This window comes from Pinus tabuliformis, chromosome X (assembly GCF_031772625.1).
Source record: "Pinus tabuliformis cultivar Carrire ecotype Pingquan chromosome X, CPIR1, whole genome shotgun sequence".
Classification (NCBI taxonomy): Eukaryota; Viridiplantae; Streptophyta; class Pinopsida; order Pinales; family Pinaceae; genus Pinus; species Pinus tabuliformis.
Genome location: NC_142308.1, coordinates 256,420,480 through 256,443,267, shown reverse-complemented (window position 1 = coordinate 256,443,267; position 22,788 = coordinate 256,420,480). Strand labels below are relative to the sequence as shown.

The 22,788-nt window shown below is 34.6% G+C and overlaps 1 protein-coding gene across 1 annotated transcript; it reads left to right on the top strand.

Annotated features, from left to right (window-relative positions):
* The first annotated feature begins 1,601 nt into the window (after positions 1-1,601).
* Positions 1,602-2,832, top strand: LOC149139344 (kinesin-like protein KIN-14G). Its single transcript, XM_089450687.1, has 3 exons — positions 1,602-1,851; positions 2,074-2,231; positions 2,653-2,832. The coding sequence occupies exons 1-3, from the start codon at positions 1,602-1,604 to the stop codon at positions 2,830-2,832; spliced, it is 588 nt and encodes a 195-aa protein (XP_089306813.1).
* Positions 2,833-22,788: the final 19,956 nt, after the last annotated feature.

Sequence of the window (22,788 nt, the reverse complement as noted above, 5' to 3'; positions counted from 1 at the left end):
AAACATTCAACATGAAAAACTTGCTATAAAAGCCATATACCTGTTACAAACAGTTTAGGATGCACTCTGCCTTCCTCCACCTCTGAAACTTCATAAGTCATTCCTGAGCAGTGTCGAGAAAACCTTAGAACAGGCTTAAAGCAATTCCCAAACTCATAACAGACTTTCAAACCAATCAATCAAAGTTCCAGTGTTGCACAGCTAAAGGGTATACTTGCCCTGATAAGATTATTGACCTCCATTGTTTTCATCTCTCGCGAAGTACTAAAGCGAGAGCCCTCGCAAAGCAACGCGATGCAAAGTAGTGACAACAACATTGAGACCACCGAGGTTTGGCGCGAAGATTTGGTTAGGTTAAACCCTATCCAATCTCTACTGTCAGATCGCAGAGGGAAGACCAACGATGGAAAGCCATAATAGATGGAAAGATCACATGAAGTTCCAGAGGACAGATGCCTGCCACATGGAGCTATGGACGAGGACCCATAAAGCAGAGCAAGCCATGAATTTACATGCCTCATTAACAAGGAGAATCCCCAGCCGGATCTCCATACCTGTCATTTAATTTAACATTTCATTGCATTCAAGATATCTACACAAGAGTCATGGCAGCGTATATTTCTATGGATACGAACCCATTTAAATATATTTATATATGTCATTTAATAGTTCTTTGTCAATAGTAACTATATGCCAACAAAAATTATGTTTTATTTTATGGGTTTTTCTAAAGTTTATATGAGAGATATAGTTTAGATGTTACAATTGCCAACTTGTTAGTTTGGCAGAGTTTATGTTCAACCTAACTTTGTAGAGAGACACCTTCCATATAAGTAGTAAATATAAAACAATTTTAAAATAATGCAATAAACTACTCTTTTAGATGAAAAATATACTCAATAAATATACTTCTAAAACACTCATATTAGAATTTTCATATTTAAATATAAATATTTATGATAAATATAATTATTGGTTCCAAACATGTCGACAAATGAATGATGATGAAATTTTTGCCGAAACCTCTCCCAAATATAATTATTATTATATTTATTATTATTAGAATAATAATAATTTATTGAGATACATTACATTTTTTCTTAATATTCAATATAATAAAATATTAGATTTTTTATATTTATTTTAACATTTACTTCAGTTAATATAATTATGGTTTAAATTCTAGTTATATGGGTGAGCTAAGCATTAATTTAAAACACCCTTCTTTATCCTTCTTAATATTTAATATAATTGAATATTAGAATTTTTATATTTAATTAGGCTGATAGGCCTTCCTATGCATCAACTTCTTCGTCAACACTTTTACCTTGCTCCGTTCGATCAGGTGAGACACTTTCAACCGTTGATTTGAAGTGTGACTGCTTTTTCCAAATATCGGTTGAGTTGCCTTCTTTTCACCTCCGAGTTCTGTTGTGTGCTCCATGGCATGGCAAGATATTTTTACTGCTTTTTCCCATTCTTTTATGTCACTCTTGAAGATATTCAAACAACAATACGAAATTGACCTAAGAAGATATTTTTACTTTTTAAAGATTGACACAAATTGCTCCACGAGAACGGTGTGAGGTCGGGTTTTGGCCATGAATTCATCGTTCGAGAACAGCAATAACTCTTCCTTTGGTTACTATGATAGTTCAACCCTCGACGACAAGTTCATGAGCCCGAACGCTCCTAGTAATGGCGATAATGGAAATAATAACAACTATGTCATTCGAAACAGATTTCAGACTGCTGAGGCTCTGGTTGAAGACGGTATCAAACACGCTTGCCAACAGCTTACCATGAAATTGAGCGACATACAAATGTCTTCAAGAAGAGCTGCAGAAGCAGGTATCTTGAATTTTTTTTCAAGTCTTTTTGATTTCTAGAGGTATTATTTATTTTTAAAAGGCTTGTCTCTCCATAATGGAGATCTGGTTCAGCTGCTTGCGATGAATGGAGTTAGGACAGGAATTATTGTTTGAGAAACTCCTCTTCTTTTACTTTTATCTGTTTAAAACCTCTATTCCTACCATTGCGCCAGTAACCTGTTGTCGTATTTCCGTGATCTAGCTACACGAAGGACTGATGTGGCAGCTTGGCTTAACGACATGTTCCCCACAGTAAATCTCCCTGATGAGCCTTTGGAAGAGGATTTGAGAGCATGCTTAAGTAATGGGAGCATTCTTTGCCAGGTCATGAATAAATTGAATCCTGGCTCGATATCAAAGGTACATTTTACCTCCTCCTTACCATGTGTTTATTCCCCATGTTTAAGACAGTAGACAATTTTTGTTTCCGTTCTAGAGCCAATAATGAATTCAGCAATTAGACTCCAGCAAATATTATATTTTACATAGAAGGGAAATTTTTGTCTACATGTTACTGAATTTTTTTTTGAACAAGCTTCTCCAAATGAAAATCTTCAATCTCTTGGGATTTTGCAAATGAAAGAAAAATGGTTTTTGCACATGTTCTTGTACACGAACAAGGGCTTTTTGCACATTCTATACCTCTATGGTTTGCGGAGAAGCAAACATGGGCCTAACCTATCTCGAAGTGTTCTTACAGTGAACACGAGTGTCTCTGTTATGCTATGTCAGTTGTTTAATATTTCCAGATTTACCATTTGAAGGGGACAATTTCTTGCAGATTGTATCAAAACCAGGCCTGGCAACTACTGAAGGTGTTGCGCATTCTGCGTATCAATGGTTCGAGAATGTCAGGAATTTCCTGGTGGCTATAGATGATTTAAGGCTGCCAACTTTTGAAGCTTCTGATTTGGAACATGCAGGATTACTTGGCCTTTTCTTCTTGATGTTGCCTGTATAGAATCATCTGTTTCGCTTTCTCAGCCTTCGCATGTGTGGATGTTTTCAGGGTAATATGGTGACTGTTGTAGACTGTCTTCTGTCTCTGAAAGAATTTTATGATTCGAAGAATGGAGTAGAAACTCAGTCCCTATGGAAACAGGTGGCTGATACAGGCATCCCCAATGACATTAAGTCCACAGTTCGAGGTGCTTCTCCTGGAAAATCTCTCAACACCACTCTAAAAAGTGGAAGCCAACCACGGAAAAGATGGGTACTTTTGGATCTGGAAAATTGTGCAACTTCAGATCAACAAGTGACAGATCAATCTTCTGGGGTGAATGGTCCAAAAGTAGTGAAATTTCCTACGAGATTTGATGCTGAGAGTCTTTTATCAAGTTCTGTTATGTCAGGTATGAGTAGGATCTAAAGGAAAGAAAATTATTAATCATTCCTTTGAGGGTCAGTGTAGGTTATGCACCATTCAGAACCATGAATTTGATGCTCATTTATTCTGTTTAATTTTTCTTTTAGATTCAACATCAGCATGGATACAAAACATTGGATAAAATGATTTACAATTCTGTAAACTCCAATCTTCTGGTCTTGTCAGGAATACATATAATTTTTAATCAATATTATATATAAATAATTGATAATTTAGTCAAATATTATCAACACGATAGCATGTGCTATGAACCAGTCTCCAACAAGTTAAAAACCATCGCTATAAACTCTTCCAAAATTTTCAAGAATTTATAATACTTCATTAGCTGATCTGAATAGTGTCCGGTGTGTTGTTCCTCCTTTCAAGGATGCGTGTTCATGTTTAGATGGTCGTCTTCAGGCATGGTTGTCTTCAGGCGAGCGTGCGTGTTCATGTTTAGATGGTCGTCTTCAGGCGAGCTTGAGATCACAATTAGGAAGGAATCCATGGGGAAGAAGTGCTTCTTTTATTCTTGCTACATGTAATGTTAGCAACAATTTGGTATTTTCTTATTTTTGTTCTTGCCTTCCGGCCTCCTAATTTGGCATTGACCATGGTTTTTTAACGTCTCTATAGACATGGTCTTTGGAATGGCTATGGTCATTTAATTTCCAACTTCTAAGTTCTCCCTTTGACATTTAAGGTTTGTAATGTCATATTTAGCATGGTTTCGAATATTATATTTTGACTTTCTAATCGCAATATACAATTATGGTTTTCAATGTAGTATCATTCTATATATGTATATTATTCTTTATAAAATATAATAATAATATCATGGTTTCTAATGGAATTAACTTTTCAATAGCAATATATCAACATGTTTTCTAATATTATGTTTTGACTTTCTAAATGCAATATAGAATTATGGTTTTCAATGAAATAGATTGGTAGGGGATAGTCATGGTGGTTATTGCCTTGGTCACTAACAAGCTTCGTATATGCTTGGCCATCTATAGAGGTTTCTTGATTTTGGGTAATTAACTTACTCTAAAATGAAATAAGACATTCAATGTGTTCCTTGTAATATAGATATAAACAAAATATCTAAAGAAAAGTAATTGCACAATGATCCAGTCCAAGAAAACAAGGTTTTCCACAAACCAATTAACTCTTCTAGAAAATTCAACAATTCCAATTTAATAATCCTATTGGCCTCTCTTTGTACCTTTTGGGACAATTGCTAGTTATATAATGCCTTGAATGCCTTGAAAACACAATATAACCGCTCTCTTGTAATATTCTTTACAAATATACTCAGTAATCGAATTTTTTGATTGTTACAAAATCTATGACCTTCATCATCTAAATATATATGTTTGACATTGAATTAAACATAAAGTTGCCCCTCTCTTCTAATATTCTTGCCCCTCTCTTGTAATATTCTTTACGTATATACTCAGTGGTCGAGAATTTTATGGTTGTTACACAATCTATGACCTTCCTCATATGAATATATAGGTTTGAGGTTGAATTAAACATGTGATGCACGACGAGAGGAGTTGTATTCGTTTTTAGTAGCTCATCCGGGTAAGCAATTTTAGAGCCATTGACACCTCGAAGGGGAAGCCAAGTGTCAAATGCACACTTGAATCAAGGTGTATCAATTGTCATCAATTACTACAGGTAAATGGTGGATCAATTGACATGTCCAATGGGAAACTGGGCGTCAATTTCACGCTTCAATCAAGATCCGTTCTCATCGATACATCTAGGCCTAACACATAAAATATTAAAAAAATTAAAGTTGAATGTTTTTTTCATGGATTTAGTCATTGTATTTATGAATTTTCTAGCTTGTATGTGTTTAGGCAATGTTGCATAGTTTTATATAAACTCCAACATAAAACCAACATAGATCCATCTTAAATACAGATCTATTCTGAGAGGGATCCAATTTCTTCACGTGCAATTTTTTTTATGAGCCTATATTATTTAAATGTTTTGTATAGTTAATTTTTTTTTAGATTTCTAAAATTTTAATTTTGGAGGATATGACTAAAATTTCAACTTTGATCAAAGACAGACAAGATTACACATCATAGTGGGTTGTAGAATAAGCCTCTTAGCGCAATAAAATTCAAATATTCCAAAATTATTAACAAATGATTGACACAAAAATTAAGATTAATGTTTTTATAAATAATTTTCAAATAATAATATTATAGGCTTTCTAATTTTCCCAATTGAAAATTAAAATGGAGAGATTATGTTTTTATGAATTTAGAATTTCGATTAAGAATTAAAAAAATGAATTAATATTTTATATTAATATTAATATACAAAATTCAACGAAATTTTTAATTAATATTTTATTATATTTAATTGCTATATAAAAAAATTTCTAATCATGTCATTAACTAGAAATAAATATTAAACAATTTGTAATAAATTAATGATTTTTCTATCTTATAATAGTTAATATATTCCTTTAATTATCATATGGTTGTTTAAATTCATATGGTTTAAATTTGATTTTTAGTATTCGCATTCATATCTCCTTACCATTCTCTCTTTTATATATATAAATAAAAACAAATTGAATGACAAAATTTAACATTTAAAATATAAAATATTTAACATTTTAATTATTATTTTAAAGTATTTCGACAATATATACCTGATTAATATAGAACAAACCGATAAAGATGATCAAATTTTAAAATATAGCGACACAAAATATAAATAAATTAACTTTTTAAATCCGTTGATGCGAGCAGCTCACCATTCAACAGCACGCTTCGAATTTTGATTGACATGTGAAAAATGTGGTCGGAAATTCCCGATTACCAACACAAATTAGATGTTATCCAACATGTGCAGGAATTGCTTCTCTGCGGCAGCCTCATGAGAGGTCCTACGATTTCTTTTTTCCCAATTTGTTGGGTTCGTATAGCAACTTGTCATTTTGTGAGTTTGGTTGGGTCAAAAGTGTTTTGGTCGGTTCAATAGTTAGTTTTAAAACGTTTTTTAGATATGCGTCAGGTTCCTGTTCCATGTTAGATATGCGTCACGTTTAGAAGGTGTATTTAAAAGGAGTTGTTTTTAGTGTGATTTTTTGGAAATTTTTTCGATGGATTTTTACTGTCTAATTTTTTTTTTTTAATCTGGTAAGAATTTATTGAAATCACAAGCTCGATCAATAAACACTGTACAATAGAAATGCTTTAGGAGTTTTTCAGGGTAAAATCAAAAAATTAGTTTAAATAACACAAATCATGATTTTATCACAAATTTTTAATCCGGATTCCAGTAATTGAAACTCCAAAAAATCTCACTAAATACAACTCTCATTCAAAATACCCTCTTCTTAACAAATTTCTTTTATTAAAATATAATTAAAATTGTATATTTCATTTTAAAATTAAATATAGAGACTATTAAATAAAATATTATTGATACAAGTTAATTGAAAATTAATATAAATTATCGTAAATTATCCTTAAAATGTAAAACAATTCAAATGAACAAAGTCACATTTCTTCAACTTGTCCTGACAATGAACCACACTAGTTGGTTCGAAACGCGACAAATGGTATTCCATGTGATTTACGCCAAAAAATCTCTCACAAACTTGATATGGATCACAGAAGCCTGAACTCTTTAATGATAATTAATATGAAGCAAAATATATGTATATATATAAGTACAATTACTGCTAAAAAGTAAATGTGAAATGTGATTATGAAAATAATGTTGAACCCGAAGTCGTTAAAGGTATAATGGCAATATAATAATAAATATAAATTAAATATATTAAATTATAAAATTTAAAATTTAAAATTTAATTATTTTTAAATGTAAATTTGACTATGATGGTATTTTTAAATATAAATTTAATTATACTCGTAATAGTTTTTGTTATTATTTATATTATTAATTATGGATAAAAAAATTTATTTACATTTTTATATCTTAGGAAACTTAAAAATTAGGAAACTTATTGATTTTTTAAATATCTTTAAATTGACATTGAGATTTAAATATTTTTAAATTTAATTGAGATTTAATATGTGTTATAGAGATGTAAGTAAAGTAAGGGATTTTAAGAGAGTTTTTTTGTTCATTTTTTTTACCAATGTTTTTTTTAGAATGAAATTTTGGGGAGTTAGTTCTTATTTTGGAAAAAAGATTACTTCAATCTTTTCCATCCAAGTTAATTAATTCTTAATAGTAACTTACATTTCACTTATCCTTTATTTCTTAATTACCCTATAGTTTTTCATTAAATTTACATGTTATAGTATTTAAGATGCATAGCAATAATATTTTATTAAGCCATCTCATTTTCTATTTTTCAATGGTTTAGCCAAAAAAATTTAATCATTATGAAATCCCCTCTTAATTTTTTGGTGACTTTGACTCAAGTTTGAAGCAATTATAGGAAGCCTACTTTCATTCATGTTAATTATGTTGTGCTTATAAATTAAGTCCCTTGTCCTAACATTACTCTCAATGAGTGAAAGGCCACTCTCTAAGACAAGTATATGGCATGATGTATTTCTCTTAATTTTAAAATTATAAATTATACAATCCCTCTAGATTTGCTTGACTTTCCCATAGGATTTTCTATACAAAATACATTTCCAAGATTTACATCCATATAAGATAATGAAACGACAAACAAGAATCTCAAAGATAAATTTGTTTTCGAAATGAAAGATGTGTTTCACATTTATTCTCAAGGCTAGAATAAATTTTCCATCCTCCAATAATAAAATTTTCAATGAGATAGCTCTTGTTGACCTTGTGATAAGCTTCAGTTCAAGATATTGATAGATGACTATCAGCGTACACAAAAATTGTGTATATGATTTTTTGGATTTGAATAGCATAAGCTTGGTGGTACCTTTCCATTAATTTTCGAAAATAAAGCATGTTATATCCATATGTTTGAAGGTTAGGTGGCCTCAACCTTCCCTAAGGGAAACCAAGTTCGTTGGCCACCTAATAGAAAAGTATGCCATCCAGAAGAAAAAAATAATGAGTCTAAGCAGCCACGCTATATATGTATGCGGGTCTTTGTTCTTCCTATTTTCTAAATATCTATAAACATAACTACTAATACACATGGAAATTTGAACCTGTGTCATACAAAACTATGATCAACGATGTGTTGTCGCTACTCATCATCAGTTGAATCCACCAGTTCAGGGTCTTTCGTAGTGGAACCTAGCACGTCTATGTGGGGAATAAAGGGGATGCGCTGCTCCATTCCATTGAGTCGACCATTCAGTTGAATCCACCGGTTCAGGGTCTTTCGTAGTGGAACCTGGAAGGTCTATGTGGGGAATAAAGGGGATGTGCTACTCCATTCCGCTAAGCCGACTATTCCATTGTTATAATTGAAATTGAATCTTTTGAAACTCTTTGGTGTAGTCAGAGTATCTGTGGGAGGGAAAATGCAGATTAGGAGGAAACTACTCTAAAGTTTTAGCTAGAATACTCTTCATCATTCAAAACAAATGGACTGTCTACTTATATTAAGATGATCTACAATGAGTGTGGCCTGGGTTGTAAATAAAAGTTTTCCAATAGTCTAAATCAATTTCAAAATCCCCCTCAATTTGTCGGATCTCTACTTCCCAATCTGTTATAAGATGCTTGACCAGATTAGAACTACTAGTGTGATATGCCTAAGAAGCTTCTTATATAATACATGTGGTTGACTTGCGCCCACATCCAGTCCCCCCTAAAGAACTGGGTTGGCTGGTCTAATAAGGGGAGGCTTTCCTCTTCTCTCCCACGTTCATTCTTTCCTTCACTAGAGGCCCAAACCATGATTCATCTTCTTCCAATATGATGTTTCCCTCGGTCAATCTCTGGAGGTTGACCCAAATAGGGTCATGACTTAGAAGCACAGCGCTCCCAAGGGTCGCTCTGACTCTGCAGACCTGTCAAAGAATTTTTAAACGAAACCAACCAAATAAGGAACTAGATCTGAATCATATTGTCAACTAATTACCAATACAGTTTTACCGACCCACTTCTACCATTGTTCCACCATTGCCCATTATCGGGCCTGAACTGACTAACAACACTATCCATAGTCAATACCCTTGAATTATCTAGGTGATTCTCATAATTTGTCGAATTGACCAACAAGACATTACATCGACAAAAGAAAGAGAATCTGAGCCGATTACTGCCACAAGCCTGCAACCAAGAAATTCCCTTCCATCAAAACCATATGCAATGAGCTCGGGTTTCAAAAAACAAACCAAATTATCCATAAGAAAGCCTATATTGATAAGAATTAAGCTAAGAAATTCCCCTTCACCAGGACCGTCCCTCGACCAGACGAGAGAGCCAAACACGACATACCCTATCCAATAGGTTAGGAATGTTAATAAAATGTTCCAACAGGGCTCCCTAAACCTCGACCTTATATCGGCTAAGGCTGGGGCGAATAATACAGACAATCGCAACTCGAGTTTGAGCTCACACAAAATTAAAATACCCTTGAACCAGAAAAAAATTACCATAGACCCAAACCCTTACAGTTACACAATTACCCAAGGAGGGAGTAACATGACATACAAAACAACCCAATGGCCAAACCCTGTAAGAGCCCATTCGAAATAAACCAAATCCCATACACCACAGACACCGGTACATACACAACTAAAGACTCAACACAAACTAGGAACCATACGATGCCATGCTCCAGGAAATTCTGATTCAAGTCCCACGAAACCACAAAACCATGCATGTCATAGATCGAAAGGCAGATACACTGATCCACACATGCAGAGGGGGCTAAATTAAGGGTGGAGACATACCAGTGATCACTTCCAAGATTTTGAGTAGACAACAACCTCGAGTTGCCTAGAATGACCAACCGAGACCAAATCCATAGAAGACAAAGGGCATAGACCAACTTACCCAACAATCCGGAATGAAATCTCACCTTAACGCCCGTTGTAATAACTCTACCACCCTCAAGGTTGGAAATTAAACCTCGCATGCACACTGCCACCTTTCCAAGTGTAGCATGCATGTAGAAGGTGGCCTAAAAGATCTGGGATATATGAATTAAACTATGGGCCAGGGTGAGCCAGACAAGGTCAACTCACACTCCGATCGGGGAAGGTGGTACCGACTCACCTCCTGTTGCTGACTATCTTTATTATATTGTTAAAGAATACCTTGGAGGGGGGTCATATCATATTACAAGGAGTGTGGAGGCCATACCATCTCTAGAATTCTCCCCAGATGAGCACAACTCTAGTTTTCCAAGAAACATGCAGCTTTTTTACCTTCTCTTTGGACATGAGAAGTCAGGAAGTAGTCAAAAAATGGAAGGATCTCTTCAACTTCCTGCACCATATGTGAAATACACTAACTGTGATTGAGCTTTTCCCATTGAGTTCCCCGATTTAACTTCTTAGTTATGTCCACCACCAATCTTGAATCTCCTTCAATAAATATCATTTTCTAATCGGTTCTTATATCAATGAGAAGGCCCTATTTAATCGTAGTGAACACTGCCTCATTGTTACTAGCATGACAAGAATTTGTATGGAAGAAAATGTTGGTTTTCTTCTAATATTCCCTAAAGAGACCACCATACCCATCATTCCCTGTGTTTCCTTTCGAATCACCATAAAAGCTTAATTTAATAAAGCCATGTGGTGGCCCCGTGAAATGTTGTGGTGACGAGGTGCGAGGAGTGAAAACTTTCCAGGAGCTTGGGGCTATCATACTTGCAGATAAGTTCAACAGATTAAGAATTATTGTTTCATGAGGTGCTACCTTCCAATCATTTGGATGCCATTTTTCTGAGAGGATGGTCTCTCAAATATTCTAGATAATCCCTATTGAAATAACCTCTTGAGGGGTTTTCTTATCTTTAAATATTATGTTATTTGTTTCTTTCCAGATGGCCCACACTAGGAAGCCCAAAGCTAAATCCCATGCTCGGTTTAAAACGGGGTTCGAGAAAATGCCTTTATGCAATAGGAGTATGGACTCCTTGATGCTCTGAGGATCGCTGTCCAAGTGGCCAAACATATCCCCTACTTGATGCCATTTTTGGACTAAAAAATAGCAAGTATTTAATAAATGTTCAAGTTGCTTATTGTTCTAACCGCATAGGAAGAAAAATGAAGGGCCTTGGAAATCTCTCTTTTGGAGTTAGTCTCAAGTAGGAATTCACCTGCGACATACAAACCATAGAAAGTGACTTAATTTTTGCCAAAATATACTCTTCTAGATCTTCTTCCACTGGGGACACTGGTGATTTTGATGTTCTTCTTCTCTAAGCATGTATGCTTCCTTAATGTTAAGCGAACCCCACGTCGAGTAGCCCCACCACAGAATGTCCTCGTCCTCTTGGTAAGTTATTTTCCTTAATTTAATTTCCTTATCCATAATTTCCCATTTCTCAGAGGGAGGAGGATTTTTCCAATTCACTACCTCTTTCCACTGTCTCCATCCAAAACTTGGATGAGAAGCCTTCCAGAATTGGTCAGCAATATAGTAATTCCTACTAGTTCTGTAAACGGAAATATCCCCTAGATCCGGTCGACTAAACAATTTTTCTTTCTGCTTCCAAGAGTCCTGCCAATAGATTTGTACGACCATTTCAAATTTCTGAGAAGAAATGTTGATTTATAAGATCCTCGTTCTTTGCAGCCAAGTTCCAGATTTCAGATCCTTTAGGGGGGTTCATGTTTCTTAGGATATCTTTTGTTTGGAATGGCATACCATATTTTCGGGACCAAATTTTCTTCCACAAATCTGGTCCCCTTTTTATCCATATCCATCAAATCTTAGCTCCCATAACTTGGTTCAGGGTATAGTGGTCCCTAAGACTTAAGCCTCCAGCCATCTTAGGAAAGGTGAGAGTGTTTCAGGATACCAAGGCCCATTTCTTTAATTGTTGAGCACCTATCCATAAAAATTTATGAAGATGTCGACCATAGTTGAACAAGAGGTTTTAGGAGCGGCCATACCTGAGAGATGGTATAAAGGGATAGACTAAAGGACATATTTTAAGAGGACAGTTCTACCAACTAGGTTGAGAGCTCTAAATGCCCAACCACTAAGTTTCAATTCTATTTTAAGAAGGATATCTTGCCAAGAAGAGGTCTTTAAACATTTATATGCTAAAGGCATGCCCATATAATTCATAAGTAAAGACCCAATACCAAACCCCAATAGCTGGACCAGGAAAGTTTGAATCAATCTTAAGTATTAAAAAAGAAAATGTTAGATTTCTCATTATTAATCAAGGTACCCAAGGCCATCATAAAATCTTTAAGAATATCTTTTATTTTTAGAGCTTCTCTCAAGGAGACTTGACAAAATAGCATGATGTCATCTAGAAATATCTAGTGGGTGATGGATAGATCATTTCCCCCATGGTCGAAAACCCATAAGATGAGAAGTGTGAACAACCGATTTCAAGTATCTACCCAATCGCTCAACTACCAAAATGAAGATGAAAGGGGATATCAAATCTCCTTTCCTCAGGCCGCGAGTGGGATTAAAGGTTCAGGAGGGAGAGACATTGATAATAATAGAGAAAACCAGGGAGGAGAAAAGGGAGAAAATATAATTCACCCATTGCTGATCAAATCCAAACAACTTCAGGATACTCATTAGATAGGACCACCTAAGGCGGTCATAAGCTTTGGATAAGTCCAATTTTATCATCATACTAGGGGATTTTAGTTGCTTTAGGGAATGAATCATCTCTTGAGAGGTAATAATGCCATCCATGATTTGGTGGCCTTCCACAAAACCAGATTTCTCCAGAGAGATAAGGGCAGGTATAAGAGGCTTCAGGCATTTAACAATAACAATAAAGATAATTTTATAGATAATGTTACATAAAGAGACAGGTCTAAACCCCTTCAAATCCTTTGATTTGGCCATTTTAGGGATTAAAGCAATAAAATTCGATTAAGACTTAGACATACCTTCTAGTTCCATCGGGATTCTTCCACCACTTCAAGTATATCCTTTCTAATAAAGTTCCATGCTTCTTGATAAAACTCTGCCATGAACCCATTGGGTCTAGGAGCTTTGTTCTTGGCCATTCCTTTGACAACATGTTATATTTCCTCCAGAGCCACAAAACGCATTAGGGCCATTTTCCATTCTTGGGATATTAGAGAAGGGATGTGTCGAGTGATTCTCGAAATATCATTCAATCTATCTTGAGCTGGTTTCGAGAGGAGCATCTGGAAATGATTAACCACCAGATCCTCCATATCCTCATGTTGAACCAATCGATTCCCTAAACCATCCTTAAGATAGAATATGTGGTTATGTTGTCTGTGTTGGATCATTTCTTTATGGAAAAACCTTGCACTGCGCTCTCCCTCTCGAAGCCATTAGATTCGCGGTTTTAGTTTCCAAAGAATTTCCTCTTGTTTCCTTCTTTCTTCCAACTAGTTCAAGAGGAGACCTTCGGTCTAAACCAAGCTCTCTAATCTTCCTTCTAGAATGATTCTTTATTGGAATTCTTGTTTTCTATCTTGAAGTTTTTTTCTTCTCTTGCTGGATGTTACCAAACTCTTCCTAGTTCCATTTCTTAATTTGTAGCTTAAGGTCTTTTAGCTTGAGTTGAAATGTGTGCATATGATTTTGGCCTTGCACAATGCCTCTCTTCCACTAGCCTTCCACTTTATGCATGAATAAAAAATCTCATAACCAAAAGGTTCCAAAGTGGAAGGGGTGATTTTTGGGCCTTGCTTTTAAGTCAATCTCCATCGTAATAGGCCAATGATATGATACCATACCTAGGAAAATGGAAGATTCTAAGAAGATATCTCTACTTACAACCTGTTAAAAAAATAGAAATCAGTCCAAGCATGAGGCTACCTAATGAGAGGCCACACTTCTATTATTCCAGGTGAATAATCCATTGATTGTAGGCATATCCACTAGGTGCAATCCTACAATTGTGTCATGGAATGCTTCCATATCTATATCCATCCGATGAATCCCTCCCTCTTTTTCTTCTAGCAATGCAATTATATTAAAATCTCCACCAAGAATCCACAATTCCTCCTCATATAACATTTTAAGTTTTCCTAAACTCTTGATTAAAACGCCTTTTCTCTCGTGGAATGTGAGGCCCATAAACCCAAGTCAGAAGAGCCCAATCTCTCGTTCCAATGTAGCGGAAATTACCTGATAGAATCTCTGGAAGGCTTACCTGATCTTCAAATATCACCTCTGTTGGGTTTGAAAGGATAGAAAGCTCACGAGCACTGCCATTTTAATCTTGGGCCATCACTTCGTATTGAAGTTTCAGACTTTTTACGATCTCTTTCAACCTATATTCTGAGATTTTTGTATCCAGAATAATCATGATGCTTGGATGATCTTTTCAAATCTGGTCTTTCAAATACCATTTCTTGCCTCTATTGTTGAGGCTTGGAACATCCAAGGAGGTAATGATCATTACGAATTATTATTAAGATGGTGGAAGACTCCGGACAACGATACCACCCTTCCCGAATTAACGAGCAAGTTTCCCACCATATGTATGGATTCTTGTAGGTTCTTGCATCCTCTTTTTTTGCCTCCTTTCCCAACTGTAGTTGATTCCGCTCCCTATCCTTGCTGATATCCCAAATGATTGGGTTGATATGTTGTTGTGGATCCCTACTTAGCTTGTAATCATTGAAATATTTCATGTTATAATTTCGTTTGCTCTTCAGGGATAAATCTTTCATCCAGGTGCTTCCATTCATTCAACAGTCTTCTCATAACTTGTTCCTTTGTGCTTAGCTCTTCTTTTCGATCCATATATTTCCATATTTTCTTGTTCTGCCTGCATGACTTGGCCTTCTTTCTCCTGGGGTTCATCTTGAAATTTTCTCTTAGGTTGTTGTCCACCCTTCGGTTGATTTTTAGGGTTTTCCGGGTTGGTTGGGCCACTGGATTCATTGATACTCTCCTCCTCCTCTTTTAAGGTTTCAAAGCGATTTCTTTCATTCGATCCTTTCTTGTGATGCATATGCTCATGGTTATTGGGGCTTTCACATTCGTTTTATTATTTTGGTCATCCTGAAATCCTTCATTGTCCTCCTGTCCTTTTGTTGGATCTTTGGCTTTTGGCGAGTCTGTCACTTTAACTTGATTTAGAGGGCATTCCTTATAAAGGTTCCCATACTCATGGAATCATCTGCATTGGAAGGGAATGTGTTCATAATCTATGGGTTTCTACCATACCTCATCTTGATATTCCAACTCTATGAATTCTGGGAGGGTTTTAGTAATGTTCATGTACACACAAATTTGTGCATAAGAGGTATATCTTCCTCTCCTGGTTGAATCCGCCACTTTGAAAAATATCCCAATAGAATTTCCTATACCTTCCAATATCTTTGGATCCCAAAAATCCATCAGGAGTCCAAACAATTTGACCCATACTGGGGCGGCCATAAATTTCTCCTGGTCTGTATTGTAGCATTCCTCCCAATGTCGCATAAAGAGTCCTACATTGTAGTATAAATATGGTATGTTCTCGAAGATTCTTTTCTTATCTTCTAGGCTGGTGAAGATCACTATGAAGTACCCTCGAGCACCCAACTTTAAATCTATGTGTCCTTTTTGCTGCAATTTAACTGTATCCATTTTACCAGATCTTGTTTAGAGGGAAATATACCATTGAACTTACAAATCAAAGCATGATCTTTCATAAATTTCTAATATGTCTCCAGTTTATTATTAAGAATTATAAATCGAGGTTTCTTAAATGATCTTGGCATACATTGTCCCCTTATTCAATTCTGCTATTGATCCCACAACACCGGGGTTCCTTTGGCTCCTTTTCTTGCTCCGATAACTTTCAATCTCACGCCTAGCACGCTTGATACTCCCGTTGCAATAGTTTTGTAGAAGGGGACCAATCCCCTCCTCACGTGTGTTCCCATACCCGCCACCCGTATCTGCAGGGAAGGAGGTCGTTTCACCGTGCACAGAGGCTGTTGAGATAGTGATTTAGAGTTTGCACAAGGAAACGCTAGCAAAGTGTTTTGTCATCCGTCTTGCACTAGTGCTTGAATATAAATCATTTAGAATACTTAGTTTTTTGTCAACGTTAGAGGAGTATATTGGTAAAAGAATAATATCATAAATGTAAATAACAAGGACAATGATTAATTGACATAAAATAGACACAAAATACATGTTTTTAGAGGTTATTTGTTCTAACCAACCCTCATTATTCTTAAACTTGTATACTACATATAACTAAATAGAATTACACTATTTACACTCATAAGCTAAATTAAATATAAGCACTATATGTTTAGCCATTATTTTAGTGGTTTTTATTCTATTTATCAAATGAATATAGAAAATCATTAGATTTAGTTAAACGATAACAAATATCATATCTTGCACAAGCGATGACATATAATAAATATCAATGACTATAAATCATTCTAGATCCATTTTAATTTTGGATTGTCCAAGTGCGGAGAGGGATGAAATCTCTTTTAACTCTAAAGGCATCTCAAGATATTTGATCCATCTCAACACTTGGTATATTCATAGTTAATGGATGTGAGCTCACATCCATTAACTATGAATATACCAAGTGTTGAGATGGATCAAATATCTTGAGATGCCTTTAGACTTTTAGTTTCATTTTTATGTAATTTTAAGAAGTCAAAATGTTTTATTGATAATTATAGCCAAATGTTTTATTCGATTTGATTTTTTTCTATTTTTTTCCTCCTTCTTTTCCTTTTCACTGATTCAAATTGTTAAATAAGACACTACAAAATCTCTACCATGCTGTTAAATAAGACACTACAAAATCTCTACCATGCTGGATTATCTGTCGGTCCAATATTAATTTTAAATTGGGTAATTATTCATTTATAACTATAATACCACTTAGCACAACTATACAAAATAAATGGCTAATAAATGTTAATAGGCATCGATCCATAATAAGTATCAAAACACTTTTTTTATTATACATGTCAAGTTGCTAAAAATTGAAGAAATCACAAAAATTAACTAAATTATAACTTTATTTAAAATAATAATAACTATTATTATAATTATTATTAATAAAAAGAATCAAAGTTAAACATATATACATTTTAATAAACACATGTAACAAGATTTTTAACATCCAGATTCACCCCATTTTATTATGGAGATTCTTAATCTATAAATAAGCTTTATTACAATACCATGGCTTATCAATATTACATGCTAAAAAACCATAACTTATTTTATATGAGGCTTGTTTATATATTTATTTTTAATTAATGGATTTAATTAAAAATGTAAAAAAAAAACCTAACTACTTTGAAAATAAACCTTAGCCTTTAAATTTTACATGCTACTAAGAATATTCTAAAATATTTTAGAAACGTTAAATCTTATAATACACGTAATGATTAAAGATAATTAAATTAAATTCTTGAAAATTCTATTCGAAATAAATATACTTATGAATATACTTAAAAAAATTAAATATCAATATAATATTAAAAACAAAATAGTGCTAAATCTAATTTTATCCTACATCTTATTAATAAATATTGTTATGTAATAAATATGTGATTTTATTTTATAAAATAATAATTAAGATTAATCTAGATTACAATTCAATAGGAAAAACAAATGAGATTTTATTTGCAAATAGAATCAAACTCAATGATCCTCACACTATATTATAAAGATAATATATAATGTTATTTTGTGGTCGAAATGTTCACTACATTTAGTATTATCACCCTCTACTTTTGATCTTTGACTATATTTATGGATGGTTTTTGATACATCGTATTTTTTCTTTTCTTTAAAATAAAGTTTATTAAGGTGGGTATATAAGGTTTTAATGTGGGTATATAAGTAGTTTTAATATTTTTGTGTTGAGAGATATTTTCGAGTTTAATATGATAGAAATGTTGTAATGTTTCATATTTAATTAGGTTAAAAAAATTAAAAAATAAAGTTAAATGAAAATTAAATGGTTTTTTTTTATGATTTTTCTTGTAGTATTTTTCTTTAATATAGTCTATTTTTCTCATGATATTCTTAACCTATGTCTTCTCTAATGTAGCCTATTTAAGGCTAATAATTAATCTAGCCTAGATCCATTTTAACTTCGGATCTACTAAGTGATGAGAGGGATCAAATCACTTTTCATTCTAAAAGAAGTGCTAAGAGGAATCAAATCACTTTTCACTCTAAAAGAAGTGCTAAGAGGAATCAAATCACTTTTCACTCTAAAAGAAGTTTGCACCTCAAGAGATTTGATCCCTCATGGCACTTAGTAAATCCAATGTTAAGATAGATCTAAGTTGGTTTATATGTAAAAGTATGTTAATAGTTATCATATTAATGCTTTTTCAAAAAATAAAATGAAATATAATTTATTTTATTTAAATATAGCTTAGATCATGTTTATGGGGTCTTGGATAGACGGTGATCTGATGCTCTGTTAAGGCACTCCTTGATGTGAAGTCACCGATTCAATTCCCATCCCGATCGACATGATATATTGGACATGTTGAAAAACCAGTACTGCTAAATATATAAAAAACATATAAATATACTAAACCAGTGTTGATAATATCGGTATCGGGAAAATATCAGCGAGGGTCCAGAAAATATCTTATCGGTAATATCGGCGAAAATATCGGCAAGCATAAAAAAATGCATAATATATTCATTTTTATTTTATTTTATTTTTATTTTTATTTTATTTTATTTTTATTTTTATTTTTTTTATTTTTTATTTTTTTTCATTCAGATTTTTAAACATATAAAGCAATAACAACATGAAATAAACACATTGACACATTAATATGAAGAAAACACTGATATATATGATGTCAAATAGAAATGATATATCAAAGGTGATACCAAATCTTGCTGATCCCTGATAATTGTCCATTCAAGGACTCAAATGTGGAGAACCAATACAAAATAATATCACATATATAAAAGTATCTCATCATCATGAGTTATATGTAGCATAACAAATAAAACTAGCAGCTATCTATCTGAAATCACTACCCTCTCCCCCTTTTACGGGAAAACATGATGGACTGTTTGCCAGGCCTGCCCCTAGTAGTAAAAGGCCCTGACCCTGCCTCTGCACCTAATGTCAAATAATGAGTGCTAGGTATGGGGCTATGCTCCCCTATCTCTATAGCAGATGGTGTTGATGTTGACGCTCCCATAGTGTCCTCCTCCTCCTCCTCCTGCTCCTCCTCTAAGTGTTGTTGCTCCTCTGACTCCGAGTCCTCCTCTTGATGCCCCCGCTCTAATGGATCATCTGCCACTGGCTCTAACCATGAAGGTGACTCCTCCAATATGGGCTCCTCAGACTCCACCCTCTACGGAGACAATACATCCATATTGTCTAAGGAAATGGCATCTGGATCCATTGGTGATTTTATTTGCCTCACTCGAAGTCGGATGTTGTTATGCACATACACCAAAGTGTTGAGCCGTGCGAACTCCAACTTGTAAGAGTGTAAAAAAAAGTAATGAGTTTTGAATCTTGACTCTTAACACTTGAAGGTCATAAATTAAAAATTAAAAATTACAATAAGTGTAATTGCTCAACTGAAGGCTTGAGCTCAAAGTTATACCTGTTGTGCTTTTTGGCATGTATTTTCTCAAATACACTCCAATTGCGCTCACACCCTGAAGAGCTACATGTTTGACTCAAGATTCGTATGGCCAATTTTTGCAAATTTGGTGCCCTTGCACCATAGCTTCGCCACCAAATATCTACAACAAAATAATGAAATAAAAAAATTCAAAAACTTAAAACATAATTAAACTTTCAAATAAAAGTTACATAATTGAATTTAAAAAAGATAGAATTATAAATTTATAAGTAAGGAAATTCTAAATTGAAAATTCTAATTTCTAATGAGTGATGACTTGTCACTTACGTGGCATGAAGAGGGTCCTTTCCCTAATAGCATCACCAAAGCCGAATAGGCCAACACAATCCCGATAAGACTGTATCTTGCGATTGATTTTTCTACGAAGCTCAGGATCAGGTACCATCCTCTGAATACAGGAATGGAGCCCTTCCATCACCTCGCCATCAAAATCAAAGTTGCATTTGTATGAAAATGCGGGGTTAAGGAAGAGTGTTGCTGCATGAATGGGTCGATGAAGCATCCCTGTCCATCGACTATTGATCACATCCCATAACATCATCTGCCTATCAAGGCCAACGGAACCCTTGTCTGCATAATAGGAACGAATGGCCTCCTTGGCCCTATCCATGCCCTCATACAAATAAGGCATTGCAGGCTTCTCTCCATCCACCAATCTAAGAACCTTTACTATAGGTTCGCTAACTACATATGCTTCTTCTACTCCATGCCAAAATGTCTCAGAGTACACCATTTTTGCAATGGCTTTCCCATCATGTCTCCTGTTGTATCTACAATTACGCCAATCATCAGACACAAACATTTGCTTCAACTCGAACTAACATCAAAGCAAAGACTGAAGAGTAATAAAGGTTGTGGCAAAATGTGTGATGGCAAGACGCCGCAACTCCTTGTTTCTAGTGAACCTCCTCATGAGGCTAAGAACAAAAGCATGGTTATAAATAAACTTGGGGATGCTCCTAGCCATATCAACCGCCTCCTTGATGAAGGATAGTTTCCCCATATCCTCAAGCAACAAATCGAGACAATGTGTTGCACACGGAGTCCAGAACAATGTGGGATGCCTCTCCATAAGCATTTTGCCCTCAGACACATAATTAGCTGCATTGTCTGTTATGACTTGCACCACATTCTGCACACCAATCTCCCGAATGAACCCATCTAACAACTCACATATTGTTGCTGCATCTTTGATATGTTCTGATGCATCCAACGATTTAATAAACATGGTACCTTTAGGACAATGTACCAAGAAATTTAGAAGGGTACTACCCTTCCTATCTGTCCAACCATCAAACATCACTATGCATCTAGTAACTTCCCATGTCTTTTTCAACTCCTCCAATCTAGAGTTGATGTCCTCCTTTTCTGCTTGAAGAATTAGCCCCCACAACTCCTCATATGTGGCACTTTTGTACCCTAGGCCCACAACAACAATAGCATCACACATTCGCTGCCAAAATGGATTCGTTTTGGTGATGCTAAGAGGTAAGTCGCTCCAGAAAATACACCTCCCCATGACTCTATCTGCTTCTTGCTTCTCCTTCTTTTTAACAAGCGATTTTATGCCAGGTTGTGCTCCAGGTCCTGTTCGTGGAACAAAAAATGATGACCTTGCAGTCGCACTAGTAGTAGCATGTGATGATGTGCCAGCTAAGGAGCCCCTCCCACTAGGGCCACTACCCTCAACATCAAAATCAGGAGAAGATATCCCAAAATATCTACTTGCACGTTCAACTTTGTTTCTTTCTGCCTCTTCCTTCTTTTTGTCCTTTTCATCAATTGCCTCAAGAGCTTTTTGTATAAGCTCCGGACTAGAAATTGTACAAACCCCAACATCATGTGCACTGAGTCTAGAAAGATGGTATTTCAGTCGTGTAATCCCACCTGTCATCTTGGTCCCACACAATTTGCATGTAAGATATGCACAATTTGTCCCACCATCAGGGCTCCCACACTCCCAAAATGGGTCCAAGGCTTTTGCCATATTTGTATTTTGTAGTGGGCTAACTCAAAAGGAAACCTAGGGCACCAAAAAAAAATTGGAATTAGTAACTTAATAAGTAATACAAAATTACAAATAAGCACATCATTTTACAAAACAATTTTAACTTTTTTTGCTACATTATTTGCAATTTTGCAATGGACATGAAAAAGAGAGCAGACTTAAGAGGGCAGTGAGCTTGTATCATGCAATAATTGCCACTTTAACCAAAGATGCCAAGCAATGAAAGAGCCTAACAATGCAAATGATATGCCAAGGAAATGAGGTGACTGTATATTACTTATTATATCACTGTTACGTAATTATACCACTGCTGTAGGTGCATTATTAGACCTCGATATTCAATAAACAGTGTTCCAAAATTCACTTGTATGACACCAGTCTTTCAGACAAGGTTCCTTATGAATTAGATTTATTTTTTCATTATTTTATAGAGACTTTAGAAGCCAAATTTTACCATTGTTAACTTATTACCAGAGATCCAAATCATTCATATTAAATGCTGAAACTAGCATGTCAATCCTAAAATTTATGAAAAAAATGTTAAACAGTGACTAACAAATGAATGCAAATGATTTCTCAATATATTATGGTGACTGTTAATTAGTTCTCTGGCCACTGTTTAGATGTATTATACCACTGTAAACAATGTTTCTCGAAGCTGCAAATGAAACCATGAGGAAGAGAGAGGGATAAGGAGGCAAACTTAAAACCCTTGCATTTGGTCATGGGCATGAAAATCATTTGAAATGGGAAAAAAAAATCAAGCAAAATGATTGTAGGGAAATAGGCAAGCAAGAACAATCCTAAAACTAACAAAAAATTCATTAAAATAGGGGTTTATTTGAACATACC

What these genes read in the sequence shown, in the direction of transcription:
- LOC149139344 (XM_089450687.1), top strand. Translation starts at nt 1,602, where the DNA reads ATGAATTCATCGTTCGAGAACAGCAATAACTCTTCCTTTGGTTACTAT. An exon ending in AAGAAGAGCTGCAGAAGCAG is followed by an intron (nt 1,852 to 2,073) that starts GTATCTTGAATT and finishes TCCGTGATCTAG; the next exon opens with CTACACGAAGGACTGATGTG. An exon ending in ATCCTGGCTCGATATCAAAG is followed by an intron (nt 2,232 to 2,652) that starts GTACATTTTACC and finishes AATTTCTTGCAG; the next exon opens with ATTGTATCAAAACCAGGCCT.